The following is a 13,929-nucleotide window of genomic DNA, read 5'->3' on the forward strand; positions in this document are numbered from 1 at the left end:
TGCTCAGGCAATGTCAGAAATAAAGGCAGTAAGAGAAGTCTAATTTTGAGAGCCCTTAAAGTCTGTTAGTTTCTGACTTGTCCATGCCTTGTCTTTTATTTCACTATTATGGCTTATAGAATTTTGTATGCGTACTTGAAATGCACATGTTCAAACTATTATGGGAAGTCAGACTAGATGATCACAATTGTCCCGTCTAGCCTTGGAACCTATGAATCCCAAGAAGATCTCATGGGAGTTTGAGATCAACTCCTTAAATGCTACAGAAAATGGCAATATTCTGTGCATGTTAACTGAAGAAAAACATCCCACGAACACTAGCTGCCCAGTTTCACCTTTACTGTTCTTCAGAAAGCAACTTTGGAGAAAGACAAAAAGGTAGCATTCCAGTTCCTGCCATGTATGGTCAAGAGAAAGATTGCTCTTAATCTGATGCTAACTGCACTTCTGTTCATTCATGATCAGTACAGCTCTCAGAACAGGTACTTTGAAAAGCTCACTAACCAATCCAGTGGCTCAGTTTAATAGTGATAAGCCAAAATGCACTAGACCTAAGCTACTTATTACAGAATCATATTCATGGTGTGTTAATGTACTGTAGGCGAAACATCGATAGGCATTTCCATTACAAAGCAAAAACTAATCTGAATAAGGGCCTCATCAATATCCCTACTGATTATTCCCCATCCCAGTCCTAATCTTGCTCCCATTAAATTCAAAGGTGCAAGATCAGATCCTAAACAAATGAAGAGCACAAATAACCACTGTATTTTCCACTACAAATCAACTTTCAAACAGGAGAAATGTAGATCACAGAAAATAATGTCAAGATTCTGAACAGTAACTTGATAAATGAAAGAACTTGAGAAACAAACGTACCTTTACCAAACAATTTTTGTGACCTGGGACAGAACCATTTACATAAATAATGTTGTGCTTTGTGTTGATCCTCCACACCTGCAGGATTAAAAAAAAAAATTGAAACCTAAGAATTTTATTATGGTTTCAGGATTTATTCAATTTACTATTTATAGCCAGTTAACAGTTGCTCATAAGACAAAAGGTGGTAAATTTAAGCGATTGTGAAGTAAAATATAGCTGCGCAATTGGGATGCTTATGCGAATATATTTTATAATATACTGTGTATGCCTACGTTCAATGGCAAAATGAATCACAAATGGGTTAGCAGCAGCTGGGACTCTGGGGAGAAGAAGTGCCCTAAATTTGCCCCAACATTTTAATCAAACTCAACTTTGAGATGGCACCTCAAATGCATTTGAGGCTTGAACCATAAGGCAATAGGAGCCTGTCTGTTGACTTCAATGAGTTTCAATCAGCCCTTGAAGATTAGATCTTCTTCCAGAAATCACAATTTTACTTCAATCTCTTCCCATTATAGTGAGAGCTATAGCAAAATCTTGTGGGACAAATTAGCAGGACAAGCAAGTATCATGGAAATGTTATTGCAAACACCTGCTAATTTTTTAAGTACTTGTTAAAGTGCTGAACTGAACACCCTGAAAACATAAGTTCTCTACTTATCCACCAATCATGCATAGCACAGATAGCAGCAGCACAAGCTTCCTCCCACCACAGCACTAAAACGCTTCTTATACTATCTAAAGAGGTCTCCCGTATGGGTAAGCATGTCTTCACTCCCATTTAGTGCTGTGAACAAACTGGACTGAGACGATAACCTCATTTGATACAGGGCAGCCATCAGATTGCAACAATTTATTGCAGTGCTGACCTGGCCTGGATCTGAACTAGAGCTGGCACAGGCTCTAAGAAGTCAGCTGGTAGACTTCCAAAAAGTACTTTTCCTGCCCACCCCGCAGAAAGACAGTGAGGCATATACCATATGTGCTAAAGCCTCACCTACAACTCCCATCCCACCTCCAAAAACCCAAACCCTTAAGATGCGTGTACATTTGGGAGCAGAGCAGGTGCCTTCTTTTTAAGTTACAAGATGAGGATGGATACATATATGGCCTTTTTGGCTCTCTCTTTCATGGTGGAGTTATGCTGACCTAGTTTGGGTTCTGACTGAAATGTGATATTGTATTGTGGGGTGTTTCTCCTTTTCAACCCAAGCAGCTAGTCAAAGATTAGGGCACCAGGGATGTTCCAGGTGAGAGTAGGAAGTCGTGATAGTGAGGTATTTCTTTGATGAAGTTTTATTTAGAATGTACAAAATCCTGTGTCACTGAACGCAGAAAGAATCAAATAGCAGGAAACAGCTTCTTTTGTTCACAGCACCAACAGCACCTCTCCCCACATTTCTTCCAGGGTTAGAAGCTGTGTTTTCAGCTGCTCTGCCTCTCCATTCAGGGTGTTCTGACTCCCTTTACCTCTCCCTTCCCCGCAAAAAAAAATTTTTCACAGCAAAACTTCTGGATGGGTTCACATATTCTTTTTCGTCTTAGCCCATGTCTACAGTAGACAGCTTACAGAGGCACATCTATACCAATGCAGCTGTGCCGCTTTAAGATCTGTAGCTGCTCTATGCCGAAGGGAGAAAGCTCTCCTGTTGACATAATTAAATCACTCCCAATGATCAAAGGTAGCTATGTTGGCGGGAGAAGCTCTCCTGCCAACATAGCACTCTCCACACTGGTGCTTTTGTTGGTGTAACTTATGTCGCTCAGGGTGGTTTTTTTTTTACACCCGAGTGACATAAGTCATACAGACAAAGAGTGCAATCATAGCCTTAGATGGGGGGATTCTGATTAACTCATCCTGACAGTTATGGCAATTTAAGGATGCGTTCATACCCAATCTGAAAGAGGTTTGTGCTCCAAGCAGTCACCAGTACCTGTCAGCATAACGTTGCGTTACGGCTGCTGTCAAGCCTCATTATCTGACTGAAATAGAGTGAACTCTCTCCACACGAGACTACTATATTTAGAACTCACCTTTAATCCAAAAGCGGTCCTGTAGACATTACCCATTTTCCCAGGCATTTTTGTTCCACGGAAAACTTTGCCAGCATTCTGTATCAAAACAGGGCCCAAAATTACATAGTTACAAAAAGTACCACTGCAAACTGAAAGGGGTAAATAAAGCTTCTTAGTAAAGTTCATGGGGGTAAGGAAGGGAGATTACAAATTCAAACATAGAAAGCTACATTTGTTAACACAGTCTGTTTCACATATTGGACAAATTGATACCAAGAGAAGATCTCCATTACTGATTAGCATTTCTAAGTGCTTCCTACTGGTGTGCAAAGTTTGTGTGTTATCGGAAACAGTGTAGATTCACTGTATCATGACGAGCTGAGACTTCCTACGCAACATACAATACGTTGTCAAGATATAAAGAAACAATACAAGGTGTTCCAGCCTTGACAAAGAGGTTTACAGATCTGAGGTGACATCCTCACTCCTGCTCTACCCCTACATTAGGTAAATTGTCAAAAGGGAGTAAAAGAGCTCTAAAAGCCCTCTAAAAAGAGGATTCCCCTGCCACAAGCACTGTGGAGGCAGATATAAAGCTGTCTTTCAAGGCCGCCTTGATACATCCTGGAGTAGGCAGTCTGCCAGAGGAGGGCTGCTGCATGCAGCACTGCCACCTATAGCACAGCACAACTTGGGGAGGTTGCTGTAACTTAGACTGCTTTTCAGGGCACTCTAAATTACCTTGTGGCCCATCCCAAGAGCCTACAGCAGCCTAGGATCAGGAGAGTGCAAAAAATGGCTGAAAATCCCCTTAGCCCACTTTGCCCTGGTCCGAGTTCTATTCTACGTCTTCTAGATGTGCAGCAGAGACTCTCACCCTTAGTTTCTTTTTCTTTTAATAGGAAGATATGTTTTCAAAATGATGCCACCACAAACCATACCAGCTGGACCCCCTTTTTTATTTGAAAGTTCATTTGGGCATCTTGGCACAGTGTATACTGTGCACAGAAAAAGACAGTAATTTTCACCTTCCTTACATAGCCTATGCCAATAATGATGTCGGAGTACAGTTCTTAGCAGGAACCAGAAGTCAGTTAGGTGACAAGAGATGAGGGTTGTCTCCGCTTCCATACCATCATCAGGATTCTCTGCTGCTTCCTTCCCCTCCCAAGTGCATTTGTAGTGTTTCCCTTTTTCTTTAGCTTGTGCCAAAGACATGAGCCCAGAGAATCAGCTGGGGATGTTCCTGTACTCTACACTGAAATGAAGCCCACAGTAAAAATGGTACATATGGACAGGCAAATATGAACCAACATCATGGACATTACTTTGCCCTGATCATCTTATCTTTTCCCTTTACTACTTAATTTCCTATTCTAGTTCTGTTTGTTTCATGAAATTACAAATGGCACAAACCCAGATGAAATTCAGAATACCCACACAAGAGTTACTTCAGGTCTTTTAATGATTAGTACCAGCTGCTAAACAAAGTGTTATATGGCCAGAAAAATCAAATTTTCCAGCATTATATGAAAACAAATGCCAGAAGCAGAGCTTAGCAGCCCAATTTGCAGTTGGAATGGAGATCAGTACTAGTTGTTCTTATAGTCTTATGCGGCCTGTCTTGTGCAGCATAGTGTCATTTTGTTCCTGAAGTACTCTCAAATGTCATTAATCATTTCATCAATTCTTCTGGACATTTTTTTAAAAATCATTCCAGGAAATAAAAAAAAAAAAAAAAAAAAGACAATGATGTAAACAGGTCTCAATACAGTGGCTTTGTTGGTCCCAGCTCTGGTTCCCGAGCATTCATATAATACCCTGTTTCATATAACATCTAGTTTGGTCCCAATAGTGTGCCAACATCACCGTTCCAAAGTTACTATACTAGATAAATGTAAATTTACAGTAATTTTACTTAGAAGCTTCTAACTGTAACGTCCAGACCACTTATCTAGGGAATGGACTTCAAAGAAGCATGTAAAAATTCAATAGCACACTCTTTATTTTGGCATTGTATGCTATAGTTTGAAAGATTTGTTAATAAGGACTATACAAGCTAGTTAACGGTCAAGAAGCTAGATGAAATTCCACTATAAACCCTTCAAGTCATCAAAATACCAGCTGGATCTTTGGAAGATAAAGCAAAATGCCAAAACCCTTCCAATCTAATGTCAAAATGTTTGGCTTGTGACAATGGTTACATAAATGAAATTATAAAGGGATTTCAGATCCCTCTAAGCACAGATTTAAGAGTGGATTTTATTTCTCCCTACTTTGTTATAATACATTATGTTTAGTAACATCTATTAGCGACATTTAAAAAAAATTATAAAATGATATTAACCCGCATGCACCAAGATATAAGCAACTAAGTGTTGCTCCAAAGAATGGTGGTGAAGAGTATCTAAAATGAGATAAATGAAGTTCGACTACTTACAGTGTTGGATATTGCCCCAGGTCTTCTGTGTGTTTTAGTTTGGCCATGGCTGGCCGGCTGGCCTTTAAATCCCCATCTTTTCATGACTCCTTGAAATCCTTTACCAATTCTGAAAATAAACAAAACCAAATTAAATTTGCTTTCAAATAGATTACCAAGCAAATAAAGATTCTGGCAACAGTAACTAGAGGTCTCGTTAGGCTCCTGAGCTTTCACCTTAAGTAAAGCTCGTCAATCAAAAAGTATTGTAAAGTCTTAATTGATTATATTATATTACTCACGCTGCTTTTGGGAGTAAGAGGCAGTGGAGGAGAGTCAGCTAGGCAAAAGATTAATTGCATCAACATACTTCTCTAATATGAATTATAATTTTACACACCTTGAAGTCCACATTTACACAGAGCTCAAAGATCATGTGGTCAGATTTCAAATGAAGTATCATTGCTTTTTACCAACGAGGAAACTAGAAGAATAGTAAAAGAATTGTTTAACCTGCACCTTTTTAGCCTAAACATGTAAACACTACCTTTTGTTCTATCAAGAAAAAGGGATCTTAATACAACCATTAAGTGAAGAGAACTGTGAATGCTGCCTTCCCCCTTTACACAAACACACACTGACAACTTTTTACATTTTCCTCTTATGCTGTGGAATCCAGAGTTAAAACTTAATTCTGTATTAATGATAACATCTGTGAATGTCGTGTAGATTTAACATCTAATGTTAAATGGCCAGATGGAGCAATTTAGCTACAGTCTGAATATAATTCACTTTATTCTTAAGTATAAAAATGTTCTGTCTAAAATTTGACTTCTGCATTAAACAGGCAGTTCTCTGAAAAGAAGTTCATATGCACTAAGTATATTGACTCCTCAATTTATTCCAATGATAATTTATATGACCTGAGGATGTCTGCAAGACATAAAGAGGATAATATTTCAATCATATTAATTTGAAAAAAAAACAATAGATGTGCTCATTTAAATTTAGTCATTACAAGTACAGGCATGCACTATTCATAGCCTTCAGGGGGAAAAAAATCCAGCAGCTCACAATAGTGTTTGGCAACAATCTACACAGTAACAGATTTTTATTATTGGTATAAGGATTTGCAAAATTCACTGTCGAAACATAACTTTAGTAGACAACATAACTTGGCCTAAATTTAGGCACATGCTCCACCAAAGTGGGCCTTAAAAAGAGTGATTTTAACAATCTCACCAACCCTCTCCTTCCCCATCACACACAAAGCAGCTACTCTCACAGGGCATGGATCACTTGATGATAACCTATCTGTTCATTCCCTCTGGGGCACCTGCCATTGGCCACTGTCAGAGGACAGGATACTGGGCTTGATAGACCTTTGGTCTGGCCCAGTATCGCCGTTCTTATGTTCAATTTAACAATACATGAGAACATGAAGCAGTACCCCTATTGGTAGGAATTATCAGTAGAGTAGCTATAGATTTTTTCCTCAATCCTAACACTAGTATGTGTCATGCTGTTATACTTTGTTCAGTATAAACATTTTCAATAAGCATTAAAAGATGGAAGTCAAAGCACATAGGAAATTTCCAGTTTAATTCAGGCAACTAAAAGAAGAATACTTGCTGATGTAGGGGTATTACAGGTTCAGGTTGAACCTCTCTAATCTGGCACTCCCTGGTCCGGCAACATGCGTAGTCCAGCATAGGCGCCGACTCTGTGGGTGCTCTGGGGCTAGAGCACCCACAGGGAAAAATTAGTGGGTGTGGAGCATCCACCGGCTCCAAGATCCCACCTCTGCCCCCCTCCCCTGGCACCTCTAGTGCGCCAGCAGCCCACGTTTACCAACTCCTCCTCCTCCCTCCCAGCACTTTCAGAGTGCCATGAACAGCTGATTTGCAACGTTCAAACTCCATGAGGAAGTGGGAGGACCTGGGGCCAGTGGCTAGGACCCCTGGCGAGGGACCAGCGGCTGGGACTTGGGGTGGCATTAGGGTCCCCAGGCAGGGGGTTGGCAGCCAGAACCCCAGGCGGCAATAGGGCCCCCGCACAGGGGGACCATGCAGGGCGCAAAGCCTGAGGGTGCTGCAGCACCCCCTGGACCTCTACTTCCCACACCTATGGAAACCCACTGGCACTCTTCATTGACCTCCCGTGGTTCGGCAAATTCTCTGGTTTGGGACCAGTCAGGTCCTGAGGGTGCCGGACTAGAGAGGTTCAACCTGTTTTTAAAAAACCAGAACCCACTTTAAGAACAAACCAAAAGCCTATAATTCAGTTTTAGTTAAAAGAAGAAATGAATCTTGTCAGATAACATGAGGCTGAGTCACCTGTTAAATGATTTGATGTATAAGCCACCTGTATGATATACGATCAGTTTATACACACAACTATTTATTGGTAAAAATTGGTGTTATTTTAAGACATTCATATATAGCACTAAGAGTGACATATATTAAGACAAAGGGCTTACATGCCAGACCTACACTTGTCAACTTGTCTGAAAGTTCAGATTAAGTTGCTGCACACATAGGAACAGCCATCCAATCTGAATTTGCTGTAATTTTATAAAATATATGGGGAGCAATGTTTGCAAATCAGAAATAGATTATTATATACATTTCATAGATTTTGCTTTATAATAAACATATTACATTTTTGGTAGCGCTACAAACACCGTGCTACAAAATGACAATGAAATTCAAAGATGGCTAAGTTTAACTTAAATAAATGTTCTAAATCAAGCAGCTCTCAGTTAAAAGGTAGCTTGACAAACCTATATTTTCCCTTGCCCTTTCTGCTGTATAAAGAAGCCTGAAAGTGTTGCGTACATGTGGCGATGGAGGCATTGGGTTAATATATTTCCGGCATTTTTTTTATTTTACAAATATCAGGACAATCAAGTCTTACTCTCCCAGTTTTTGCTGGAAGATTAAGACCACAAGAGAACCGGAGAGCCCGCTTAACATTTAGTTTAACATGCAGAGCGTTGAAGCTTCCACAAAGAGATCCTTTCTCGCAACCTTTTTCCAGGAGTGGGTTATTTGTTTAGAGCCAATTGTATGCCCAGCACTGTGCAGTACACTCAAAAGGAGCATTTCTTGCTGTAATGGTTTCTAATGTAAAAGATTTACATCTATCCTAAAAAAGTGAATAATAAAATATAGACAGGAAAATTTAACAGTGATTAAAATTCCCTTTCCCAACTTGTTTGCTCAATTTTCTCATTTGTTACCTGTGAAGTTATAATCTTACCAGTTCAATTGTCCAGAGGCTTCCAAGAGAAAACATGTAGATAAAAAACTTTCAGGTCTTGTATTTGTATGAGTATTTTTTATACACATGGCTTGGATGTGGGGAACTTCTGCTTACTTTCTTGCTTATAAAAATATCATAGCATTAAAACTAGTGAGCGTCATAGTATCTTTCCCTAATCTGAACCTTAGAGTCCAGAAGTTGGGGTACTAGCATGAACTCCCCTAAGCTTAATTACCTGCTACCAATCAGGAATTCGAGTGCCTGATACACTCTGGTCCCCCCAAAACCTTCCCTGGGGACCCTCAAGACCCAGACCTCCTGGATCTTAACACAAGGAAAGTAAACCCCTTTCCTCACGGTTGCCTTTGTCAGCCTTCCCCTCCCTGGGTTACCCTGGAAGATTACTGTGATTCAAACCCCTTGAATCACAACACAGAGAAATTAGGTCTCCTGGAGAGAGAGAGAAGGAGAGAGAGAGAGATTCACACTCCGTGAATCTAAAACAAAGGGATTCCACCCTTCCCCTCCCTTCTCCTTCCCTGTTAAGTACAGACTCAATTCCCTTGAGCCTCAACAAGAGGAAAAAAATCAGACAGGTCTTAAAAGCAAAACTTTTAATAAAAAGAAAGAAAAAAGCAAAAGGTCTATCTCTGCAATTTAGATGGTAAAAAGTTACAGGGTCTGTCAGCTTAAGAAATTGGAGAAATAGCCTCCTCCAATAGAAATACAATTTAAAATACTTCCAGCCAAATACACATTTGCAAATAAAGGAAACAAATAAAAAGACTATACCGCCTTTCTACCTTTATACTTACAAAATTGGAATAGAAGATTAGAGAGCCTGTAGGTACATGTGGTCACTCTCAGAGACCAGAGAGAACAAAGCAAAACCCAAAAAACACAAACAAAGGCTTCCCTCCACCAAGATCTGAAAGTATCTTGTCTCCTGATTGGTCCCCTGGTCATGTGTTTGGTTCCCTGTTTGTTAACCCTTTACAGGTAAAAGAGACATTAACCCGTAACTATCTGTTTATGACAGTGAGAAAACTACTTATTACTGCAAACATTCATAGTTTAAAATATCATCTGTATTTTTCCCCTTTGGATTGCCCTGTCTGAAGCACTTGAATCCAACAATCAACTGGAGACTGTGGTTCAGTTTGATGAACATTTGAATCTTGATTTACTCATCTGCATGTCAATATCCAGAATATTCTTTCAGTTCACTGCCGTGTTATAGAAGTGCTGGCATTTGAGCACTGGAAACAAATTGAATGGTTTAGCGATGCACACTGATGTCAAATTAATTTGTATAATAATTTCACAAATCATAAAACTAGTTACAAACATGGAAAATGTCTTGAAAATCACAAAGCTTACATCATATACCATACACTGGAGAATTTTTTAAAGTTTACCACAGCAAGTTTCCATCTTAATTTACTGCTGCAAGCAAAGCTAACTTCAATATATATTTTTTATTAGCTTGAATCTCTCAGTTTATCTTTGGTCTATAGCAATGTCAGAAGAATATCTGTGAATTTGTAACTTAAAACAGAAGTGGGAATGCTTGACACACATGTATATTCTGTAGAAATTCTATTCATTATCTAGTATTGGCAGTGTTTAAGTAGGCCACTTCTGGCATCTCTAGCAGGAAGATGGACCTAGTAAATATCCAAACCCCAAAGCAACTTGGAGTCATGGTAAGTGAACAGTGACCACACAGAGAGATTAGGAGATAATTCTTCAGCAGCAGAAATGCATTAATAAAAACCAAAATTCAACATCTGAAGAAACCAGTATCAAAGAAAATGGTCCTGTCAACTTTAATCAAGCAGCATAATCCCATGCGTCATGAAACTGAACATTCACCTCAAATATTTCATCCAGAAAGCCAATCGTTTAGACACGAACTATCTACTCTGCTGTAAATTGTACTTTCAAAAAATAAAAATCAAAAAGCAATTTCACCAAGTATATATTTAAGGGGCAGCACTCCAGGAATAATCGTTTACTCCAGTATGTACTAGAAGACTTGTTTTCAGCAAGTGCTGCTTGTACATGGGATAACGTTTCCCACCTTTAATAATTTATGCAATGCAGTAGCATATCGGACTTCCCTACCTTCTGCTCTCAGTTGTAATCCAATTGTTTCCCTCTGCATATATATTATTTTGAACAAATGCTCAAATTTTGCAGGACTGGGTCCTTAATGAATTTACAGGAAATATGGACAAACTAAAGAATAGTGTTCTGATTAATCTTAAATTTCCAGTGTATTGAACTGGAAAATGAAAATATTCTTTATTCATGGAGGTCTGAAAAATCCTTCTCTTACACTGGCTAATGTATAGGATATTCTTCTAGTTTCACTATGGAGGCAATGTATGTGTTTAGTGCTTTGAAGTCTACCATGGCTCTTCCATCAGATCTTTTTTCACTGTGAAGAATGGAATGGAGACCTTTGATTGCTTTACAAGAGCAACTGGCCCTATAGCCTTCTGGACATAATATTTTGATTTGCAAATTGCCTGTAATCATTTTTATACAGAAGAAAAAGTTGCCTTTCGTCTTGAAGTAAGCTTAAGCACTTAATGTACACTAATTTATTCTGTCATTTACATGGCAGAAAAAAGAACATTACACAGAGCAATGAATAATTTTTTTCCCCAGTCACATGCATTTTCTTATGCTAAGTTGGTATTACAGGTTTAACTGTCCATTTCCATTTTAAAAATACAGAACAATTTAGATTTAGTATTATTTAAGCTAAGAGACTATTACAATTGGTTTAAGTCAAACTTAGTACAAAGGGCCTGTATAGGTACATCCATGCTTGTGAGGTCAATACACCTTGATCCTTTCTAGCAACATGAGACTATTCTAATCTCAGCCCTTCTTGAACAGAGACTGCAGTCTATACGAAACTGTGTGCTTCTCTGCTATGCACAAAATTGGTTTTTCATGAAACTCTATATTTATTTTTGCCACTTAAGAAGGATTTTAACCTATGGCCTGACCTTACAAGGTGCACAGTGATTTGAAAGTAAGGTGAGCTGAGGGTACTCAGCATCTCAAGATCAGGTCCCATGCTAGTAACTCAAGGAAAAGAAAAAAAATACTACAGCGATTAGAAAATTAGTAGGCTTTTAAGAGACATTCTTACTGATACTTTTAAGTAAATTAGTTACCCGGTTTTACTCATACTATATTCTAGGGAATGGAAGGGTCCTACACCCTAGAGCAGGGGTGGGCAAACTACAGCCCGCAGGACATATCCGGCCCATAGGACCATGATGCCTGGCCCCCAAGCTCCTGGCCTGGGAGGCTCGCCTCTGGCCCCTCCCTTGCTGTCCCGCCTCCCCTGCAGCCTCAGCTCACTCGCTCCACTGCCCGCGCCATGCTCTGGGCGGCGGGACTGAGAGCTCCTGGGGCAGTGCAGCTGCAGACCCTGGCCTGACCCAGTCCTCTGTGCTGTGGTGGCGGCAGCATGGCCTGGCTCCAGCCGGGTGGCATGGCTGTAGCGCCACCAGCCACCAGTGCTCCAGGCAGCACAGTAAGGGGGCAGGGAGCAGGGGGGGTTGGAGAGAGGGCAGGGGAGTTCAGGGTGGTAGTTGGGGGGTGGGCGGGGTTGAATGGGGGCAGGAGTCCCGGGGACAGTCAGGGGACAGGGAGGGCCCTCAGGAATGAGGGGAGGGGTTGCATGGGGCAGCAGGGGCCCGGAGCAGTCAGAGGACAGGGAGCAGGGGTGTGTGGATGGGGCTGGAGCCCCGGGGGGGGGGGGGAGGGGGCAGACAGGAGGTGGGGGCTGGGCCACCACCTCCTCCCCTAACCAGCCCTCCATACAATTTATGAAACCCCATGCAGCCGTCAAGCCAAAAAGTTTGCCCGCTCCGACCTAGAGTTTTATTTTAAACAAAATCACATATTTGTGTGCATTACCAATCTGAATGAGTATGTGATCCTCAACAATACAGTGCAACTAATGATTTATGTCAAATATAAGGCAAAGAACTTAATAAAATTTACTAGGTCATTTTCCTACACAAAATATTACTGAAAGCCAGAGTTGAATTCTATACAATTTAAGCCTCCCTGTCCTCTAAAATGTTTTGAAATTGTCAATGACAATCAGTTTTACCGCAGTCTTGCTGACTTTTAAAAACATATTGAATGGACAAGGTCTTAATTTCAAATACATTAGTTTTGAAATGGCCTATCCTCATAAGTGAATTTGTACAGTTAGTAACAACATATATGAACACACATATATATACTGTTGAGGTTAAACCTAAAGAAACATTTTATAACAGTTAATGAAACAGGAATACATCCCCAGAGCAATGTGAGTTATTAGCTGGGTCACCACTTTCTCAAAAGGTGCTCCATTTCATGTGCCACTCTTCAACACACATTTTGAAATTGAATTTAGAGTGCGCAAGATGAATCAGATGATTGAAATATTTCAGCATTAGAGCTGTACCACACTGCAGTAAATCTTTCTTCTAGAATGTGATCAGTTGACACTCTCACCCTGTTCTTAAGGTATACATAACAAGGTAATGGCCAAACTTGCCCTTTTTTTACGATTTTACTTTATTGGTAATTGGAGTTACCACTTGATTTATGGTTGACTCAAAGAACTCCTGCAAGATCTTATATTCTGACTTCCCATTACTGTATCTACTGAAAAAGACCTAAACTCTCCAAACATTGCACACAATTTTAAACTGAATACAATTGTAGTTTAATACAAACTCAAAGCAAGCTTGTACTCATGGATATAATCCCTTTAATTTTGAGGAAGGGTTTGCCAGATTGGGCCTTTAATTTGCACTTTCATAAACAAATAAGCTATGCAAAATTAGTATATCCACCCCACTTTGAACGAATCAGGTTAAATGTATCATATCTGACATGATATATTTAGAATATACATATTTGAAAGTAAACTAACTATTGTGAAAAATAGCCAAGTATTTTACAGAGATTCTGATATGTTAAAGACAAAATGCCTAGGATATAAATAATTTCCTAAAATATTTCCCATCACCATCACAATATATAAGCATTAAGTGAGTCCCATTCTGAAGAAGTGTATTGGCTATCATTCATACAGTACTAGTATAAATGGAATTGCTAGAGAACATTCCTTTTAATAAATCCAATATACATCACTTCACTCCTTTTCTGCGGAATGAATTGACTACAACATGTTATTTTCTTCAACATAACCTTTCAACACCAAAAGCTACTATTTGAAACATGCTTACCCAAATCCCATAAATAGTCCTAGACAGAAAGCAGCATTCATTGGGGTTCAAGCAAGGACAAATGTGGAGGTT

At 39.7% G+C, this 13,929-nt stretch overlaps 1 protein-coding gene across 1 annotated transcript in view; it reads right to left on the reverse strand.

The window, feature by feature from the left end:
* Positions 1–13,929, reverse strand: part of MRPL3 (mitochondrial ribosomal protein L3) — a 66,540-nt gene that overhangs the window by 23,803 nt on the left and 28,808 nt on the right. The window contains 3 exon segments of the mRNA XM_030551099.1: positions 880–957; positions 2,917–2,994; positions 5,339–5,447. Of these exon segments, the coding sequence (XP_030406959.1) occupies positions 880–957; positions 2,917–2,994; positions 5,339–5,447 (265 nt within the window).

This window comes from Gopherus evgoodei, chromosome 2 (assembly GCF_007399415.2).
Source record: "Gopherus evgoodei ecotype Sinaloan lineage chromosome 2, rGopEvg1_v1.p, whole genome shotgun sequence".
NCBI lineage: Eukaryota > Metazoa > Chordata > Testudines > Testudinidae > Gopherus > Gopherus evgoodei.